Genomic DNA, 7,619 nt, shown 5'->3' with positions numbered 1-7,619 from the left:
CTTCGACTGGCAATGAGGAGCCCCCGGGCCTCACAGAATCAGACTCCAGAGAGCCCCACTACCTTGTCTGTGATGAGGACAGAAAAGGGGGTAGAGGAGGCGTAAAGCACTTTACGGAACATCAAATAAGCCCTTTGAAATAGCCCTCCTAATAACTACTGTTGTGATCTCTGGTTTCAGCAGAGCGGTTCTATATTTACACGATAAGGGAGAGAAAAAAAACTGTAACTAGAGGCGTAAGATTAAATGGAAGAATCTCTGAAGCTTAATAAGTCATTCTCTCTGTGCTGGAAGCGTTTAATAGATCAAATTGCAGCAACAAAAAAAACAATGTTTATGGAACTGATGACGTTTTTTTCCTCCCCCCTCTTTCTCTCTTGTTTGATATTCTTGTTCTTGATAATAAATTGTTCTGCTTTCAAATGTAACAAGAGATTGTGGCACGTTTCTCTCTCTATCACGCTAAGATAGGCAGCAGCATTAGAATAAATCCTTTGATTTTCTTTTTTTCTTTTTGCTGTGGAGGGAAGGTGGACATTTATGCAAGGAAATGGGAAACCCTGCAGCGCCGCTTTAGTACTACAGGAATCACTTAATGGCTTTGGACATCGAAGGTAGCCTGCGCCTGCAGCTAAATCACTCAAATCTCCATCGTCAGCAAAAAAATAAAAAGCTGCACATCCAGAGTGGAGCTGCTGTTACAGTTCGCACGCCGCTCCGTTCAACGATTTTAATTGGAGTCATTAAAATCATTGTAAAAACATTTCCAAATGTTTTCTCTCTCCACATATCGTCTCTTTCTTTCCCTGAATCATCTTCCGCGATGCAGTTTTTCCCAGAAACATCACGCCGTCCCGTACGACGGCAGATAGGCGCGGGGTCGTGTTTCTTCTCATTGATTAGGCTTTAAACAGCAGCCAAAGCTACAGCTCCGCTGGGATCTGATCTTCATGTGATCTGCCCGACTCCTGTCTGCTGGAATAAGCGCAATAACTCTCCGGAGGCGTGCAGTCGCCCCGATGCTCCAGCAGATCTATATCCAGAACCCAACATGTGGCTGTGGGCTGTATTGAAACGTTGAATATTTATGGGAATAGAGTAGTTTGTAGCGGTGGTTACAATTATAATTAGACTGCGTGATGATTTTTATATGTGTGTGTGTTGAAGCTCCCTTCACCTCGGTTCAGGGACCTGACTGGCTCCTGCTCACCAGGGGGCACCTGGACTCCAGAGTTACTCAGGAGGACATGTGTCTAGACCCGGTGCTCTTCTTCTAGCATCCCCGTTGTCAGTGCACATGCAGGTGAAGGGCCTGCGACAGCTACATCCTGACCCTGGCTGCCGCCGCCTGTCTGCTCTGGTACGTATCAGCAAGCCAACCAAGCGGCGTCGCACACACACACACACGATACCGGTCATTCCCAAGGTGTTGCATCGGTGCAGCACAGTGTTTCCATTAAGCAGGTGGGCAGGAAGGACAAAAGGGCAACGCCGAACAAATCCCCATTTATAGCCTTTATTTATTTGCTTGCTGTTTTTGTGCGGAAACACCGGCGGCGGCCTCGTAGTGTCTCATGTTGGACTCGGAGGGACTGCACTCGGAAATAGGTTGTTTAATCTGAAGGATTTCTCTTTTTTTATCAGCAAATCCCCTGAAGCTCATATCATTGCAACAGTGTGACTCTTTCATGGAGTTGTGTAGGCATTTAAATACAGTATTCAAGCTGTGGCTTGAATTTGTATGTTTTAAAGGGACAGTGTGCAGGATTTTTGTGTCTTTAGTGGTGTATTGCAGATTGCAACCAAGTGAATACTCCTCGCCTTCCGCTCCCGGCCATCCTTACCAAAAATGAATATAAAATATTTAAAGCTACAGATGGAGGCTGCCGGTTCCACGGTTTTTCACTCTGCGGCTCAAGTTAACGTAAAACGTGAAAGGCTCTCTGTCGAGCCAGTTCGGGGTTACCGTAGCAACACACAGCAGTGTGTCGATATGAAGGGGGGAAAACGAAACAAAATTTGTCATTTCAGGTTGATTATATACAGTTATGCATAGTTGTGAATATGATATTTAATTTCTGCTGAGTCCTGAAAATGCTGCACACTCGCTTTTCTAAAATATGTTGCTTAAAAGCACGTGGTCAGGGGGATTCGCTCCAGCACCCGTCTGGGTTACACAGTCTGCCGGTTCAAATCTGATGCCAAAAAAACAGCTAAAATTCAAGTTCTCTTATTAAATCAACTACGTGTTGTGCAGCACGCTCTAGCACAATAGCATCCAGCATTTTGAGGGTTTTTTTTTTTTCTACAGAGAAAAAAAAGCACGTGTTGCTTTTCGGTTCTGACATCCCATCATGCAAGGCGAGTCATTTAAAACCCCCTTGACACTAACAAGTTGCTTTAACTAATGGCTACAGTGAGTCACTTATCACCGCATGTCTTTGATAACTGCCAACCTCGGCGTAATTAAAGGTTTGAGGGGTGGTCTGGAGCAATCTGCCGCGGATGTTTTTTTTTCGGCTGCTCTTGTCATCCTCGAAGCCTCTAATGATCTGTCTGGGATTGTGATTGATGAAGCACTTAGCGCCGAATCAAAGCCAGCGAGGAGACGCTCGCTTGCTTGCTAAGCCCTTTTTTTTTTTTTTTTTGCGAACTTAACGGTCGCTGTATTCACGCCATACAAATCTATTACGGAGCGGCGTCCTTGATGGGAATTGATGACCGCGGCGTCGACATCAGAAATGGAACTTTAGCGCGCATTAGGGAGTCGCCTGACACGGCTCGGCGGGTAAACGTACGCCATAAAGGCTTCGGGTCAGTGAGTCGGGCGAGTCTCAATCACCTGCAGGACTTCATCGGGTTTTTTATAATTCATGAAAGGTGCAGCATCTCCGTCTCTAATAAGTAATTAACGACACAGCGTTTACTGTTTTAATGATCATACAATCTTTTTATAGGACTTCAAAGATAACCCGATTATGAACTTCTCTATTCTCTATTAAAACGTGCAGCTGTGCTCACAGGTGCGACCATCTGGATGATGCTCTCGTCGCTAAAAACAACATAAAGGTGGCTCCTTTTTTTTTAGCAGAATAAAAAAAAACACTTTCATTTGATTGTTGCAGCCAAGACATCACCCCTCGCAGCGACGGTGTGTTTTTTTCTTTTTCTTTTTTGCTTGAACGCGAGAAAGCCCCTGTGGGGAGCGTCGCATACAATGTGGGCTTCAATGCACAAACACAAATCCAGCCCACTGAATCCCTTTTTTATTTTTTTTTTTTTACATCTTGCTTTATCAGGAAAAAAAGAACAATGAACATAAATGTAATGAGATCAGGGACCCGGAAACCGACGTGTTTCCCAAAATACACGTCGGATTATCACATAAAAAAAGGGCTCAGGAACCGATAAATGTGTTTTCACACACATTTTTACAGGCTCCTTGTGTTCCTCCTTTGTGATTACTTATTCATTTGTTTGTTGGTTTATTTTTTCATCGCCGCGGGTGCCGAGGGCATGTGTTTGATGCGCTCTCATGGCAGTCTTTTACAAAAAGGAGGGGGGAAGGAAGGCGGCTGCTGCATTCAGGTCGAAGGGAGGAGAAAGAGACATGTCTTGCTGCTGCATCGTAAAAGCTTCTGATTGTTCCTTTGAGGCGATGGAAATAAAAAAGGATGTAAAAGGCAAGATCAGGCCTACGTATGCAGAGCTGCCTGTGTGAACGGTGCTAAAATAAAGTGCATTTTCCTCGTTCCTAGTTGACCTCTCGCTCAAGTCAATGGAGAGACTTGTTTCGGAGCTAGTTGGCATGAGAGCCACCTACGTGCTACGTTAGCAGCGTGGTAGGTGTTTGGACTCAACAACTAACCGTGACATCATCTCAAAATACATTTAAGGTGAAATTGACGGCTAAATAAGAAGCAGCATTTTAGCCACGGACATCTCGGGTTTTGGTCGTCGCCCATCTTGGCTATTTGCAACCACAAGAGACGAGAGGGCGGAGCGAAGTACATCTGAAAGCCTGAATAAGACATTTTGACCAAAGTTAAATTAAATAAAATTTCATGATCTGAAAACAATGTGAAAGAGTTCACGTAGAAGACGGTAAACAGGGACTTCGTGACAACAATGGCGAAACAACTACAAAAACCAAATTTAAAAAAAATGAATATGCAGGGTTTGAAGAACCACCTAAAATGATGGAATATGTTGGATATGGCAGTACATATAGTGTATAAAGAGTAAAGATATAGTGTATAAAATCGAAAGACGATTAATAAGTAAATAAAGGTGAGAAAGAAACGTATTCATTAAAGGAGTCATCACCAGGAAATCGCAATTTCTCTTGTTAAAACATGCATATCTGTGTTTGACCTCAGTTGAAACTTGCCTGAAAGGCTGGAGTTTGAAAGTGGCGCCGTTTTTTCGCTTCTGCTCTTTTTCCGAACAGGAATAGCACACAAGGGTGTGCATTCCTAAAGCACGAGATTTTGATTCTGCGCCTACGGTGACGTCACCGTGGAGGCTACTTGCATAAGCCCACCCCTCTTTCACCACCCAACCCCCCCCCCCCCCCCCCGTCCGCTACCTGACGTCCTGCTGTAAACGTGTCTCTTCAACCGTCTCTGGCTCTTCACTCTCCGGTTCGGGTTCCGACTCTGGTTCGTACATAAATGCCTGAATTCCGTAAGGTTCGTCATTTAGTGTGTGCGCCATGACAGGGGGCTGTTTATGTTTTGGAGTCTGCATGCAGGCAAGCCCCCCCGGCTCTGTCCTTCCTGCGGCGAATCAACGCGCGCCTCATTACATATTATACAATGCACATCCGGACCAGTCAAAACCTCGCGCGTAATCTCGCGTGATAAAATCGCGGTACGAAAAAGGGTCAGAACAAGCTCAATGTTTGATTAAAATTTTTTTTTTTTTTTCTAATAAGTTTTACGAATTGATCCAAAGCGATCCAAGGGGGGCTGGATACGTATAAAACCAGGTTATGACTCCTTTAAAGGAAAATATGTTTCTCAGGCTGGTTTCAGCTTTCAGAAAGAACCTTCCCATACAGGACTGGTAATTGGTCGAACTGCTCACAGCTAACATGCAACCCCTGATGAGGTGTCACAAGTTGGTATGGCTTAGGCATGGAGCTGCTTTAAGAGGTGGGAGCTTTTTGGTTGCTTTGGTTACCGAAAAATAAGTCATTTCCTCCATAGACGGCGTGTGGTGAGGGGGAAGTCTCCCTGTTGGGTTTGATACAAGGTTAAAGTGCGTAGTCATGAACTCGTGAGGTTTACTATGACTCCGACTTATAATCATCAAGCTTAAAATCCTATTAAGTGCAGCGCTAATGGCAGGTGGAAGCACAAGATCGAGACAACTGAAAGCATAATTGGTATAATTTGGACCAATTTTGGATGGTTGAGCAACTACACAACTAAAGTGTTACGACTGAATCTCCATAGAAACAGCAGCCAGCGGCCATAACGTTAAGTGCCGTTACAATATAATAGGCTGCAAAATTCAGTTCTGAAAAGTGAAGCCAAAGCTGAAGTGCCTTCAACTTGCATTCTCTCTGCTGGCCATCAGGGGGCGACTCCTCTGGTTGCAAAAATAAGTCTGGTTTTTTAGACGTTAGTATTTAGTCAACGATGGTCCATTAAGAGATCAGAAAGCAGGAGATGCTTTAGGGGGCGGGGCTTACCTGCTGATTGACAGGTCGCTACCACGCTACCAATGCTAGTTAGCTACTAAGGTGACTTTAACACCTATCTGTAAAGTTGAGTTGAGAATTATGAAGCTAACTTTTGTTAGCAGCGTCATCACCAGAATCCAGATCCAGTAAGGTTGCTGCTCGGGGTGCAGATCCACCCGTCGCTCTTCCACAGTCCAAATATGGTCACTTCCTTCTACTGGACTTTTGGACTACAGGTTTGGCATTTTACGACTAAAATGCCAAACCTGTAGTCCACAAACCAACGGGTGACGTCACCATGACGATGTCCACTTCTTACATACTGTCTATCAGAAAAAGAAGCAGACCTCCCACTTCAAACATCATGTCTGTGGTGCTTTCTTGCTACGTTTTAACACCCCCCTCCCCCTCCTCCTCCATCTTAAGTGTCACTTCACACTCTCACGACGGCGCTCTCACGTTCCTCCATATGTCTGAGTGCTGATACAGCATACAGACTCTGTGCTCTGTTGTCGAGGCTCCGACTCACTCCCGTCCCTCAGCCTCTTTTTATCCCTACAATCCTCCCCAGCAGCTCTTGTCTATTCAAATCAAGAGGCTGGCGAACGGCGCCAGAAGGCATTTCACTCCGGAATAGGAAATGCACTCTCCTTTGGGTGTACAGTAGAGCCCCGAGTCCCCCGCTCTGATCCCTCCACAGCCAAACAACAACAACCGTCAGTGTGCACATGGCAGAAAGCATCTCATTGCACCGCCGGCTTATAACAGCTCGGGCCCCCAGGAGCCAAGTGTCACACAATTGCTATTTCCGAGCCGTATAGCAGAGAAAAGGGGGGGCAAGAGGGACTAGACCAGAAACAAGGAGGTCTCTCTGAGCTCCCTCAAAGCCTGTCAGTCTTTTTGACTCTCTTGCACCGTCAGCGGGGATCCTGGCTAGCGTAGCACTTCTTTTTTTTCATGGTTGCAGCATTTCATGGGGGAAGGTGACATTTTTTATTTTTTTTTTAATCTGCTAATTTCTCAAAGTCATCCCTCGTCGCATGTCTGGCTTCCATTGTTTCGAGCTCTCTCTCTCTCTCTCTCTCTCTCTCCCACTCAAAGGATGGATGAGGTTCTTATTTTTAGCACATTAATTTACGTTATACAAATGAAGTATGCTTTGCGAGTGACTCGGGCACCTTCCTATTGCTAATTCATTTCAAAGCGGCCCCCGTGTGCTGCTCCATTTTGCCGGCGAGTGCAGAGATGTGAAGATAAAGCCTGTTCAAAGGGAGAGTGCAGACTTCAGAGGCAGCGATAACATCGGCCCCCCGGTCCCCTTGCAGTCCTCCGTAAAGTGAACAACTTACCCCCTTGGGGGGGGTTCGGCTGCTGAAACAGGTGCAGCATAAAACAGGTAAATAAGTCAAACGGAAAGGGCAAGGGAGGGAAGACAAAAGGGAAACAAACAAACTCAGCATCACTTATTCCCAAATCGACGTGAACGCCAGCATCCAGACGTATTAAAAATAGGATTCTTGTGTGTTTGCAGCACATTAGAGGCGGTCAGCGTGTTTTCAACGATGTGGCAGATACCTGCAGCGCTCCGCCGCTTCATCAGGATGCAATTAGAGAAAATGTTACCCAGCATATACCCAGAGTGTTGTATGAAAGCATGGTACACTTATGCAAGGCTTGTTTTTAGTCTATAGCCAATTGTATCAAATGCCTTTTGCTGCTGAAGCAATGAGGTGAGAAAAACTGTCAATAAATGATGTTCTTCAAAATTCGATAACAGTGCAAACATGAGTAAACAGTTAGTAATGAGCAAAATGACTCACATTTGGACCACTGGAAAAAAAATTGCCACTTTATAAATATATATAGTCAATATAAACAAGCTACCACTAGCATGTTAGCCCAACCGCCCGATCAATAAACACCCATAAGA

The 7,619-nt window shown here is 45.1% G+C and overlaps 1 protein-coding gene across 1 annotated transcript in view; it reads left to right on the top strand.

Annotated features, from left to right (window-relative positions):
* Positions 1–701, top strand: part of hs3st1l1 (heparan sulfate (glucosamine) 3-O-sulfotransferase 1-like1) — a 24,483-nt gene extending 23,782 nt beyond the window's left edge. The window contains exon 2 of the mRNA XM_084020962.1: positions 1–701. This exon is cut by the window's left edge and continues 1,101 nt beyond it. Within this exon, the coding sequence (XP_083877088.1) occupies positions 1–16 (16 nt within the window). The 3' untranslated portion in view covers positions 17–701.
* The last annotated feature ends 6,918 nt before the right edge of the window (positions 702–7,619 follow it).

This window comes from Eutrigla gurnardus (genome assembly GCF_963514095.1).
Source record: "Eutrigla gurnardus genome assembly, chromosome: 11".
NCBI classification, from domain to species: domain Eukaryota; kingdom Metazoa; phylum Chordata; class Actinopteri; order Perciformes; family Triglidae; genus Eutrigla; species Eutrigla gurnardus.
The sequence above is the reverse complement of the archived record's forward strand: the minus strand, read 5'-3'. Positions and strand labels throughout refer to the sequence as shown.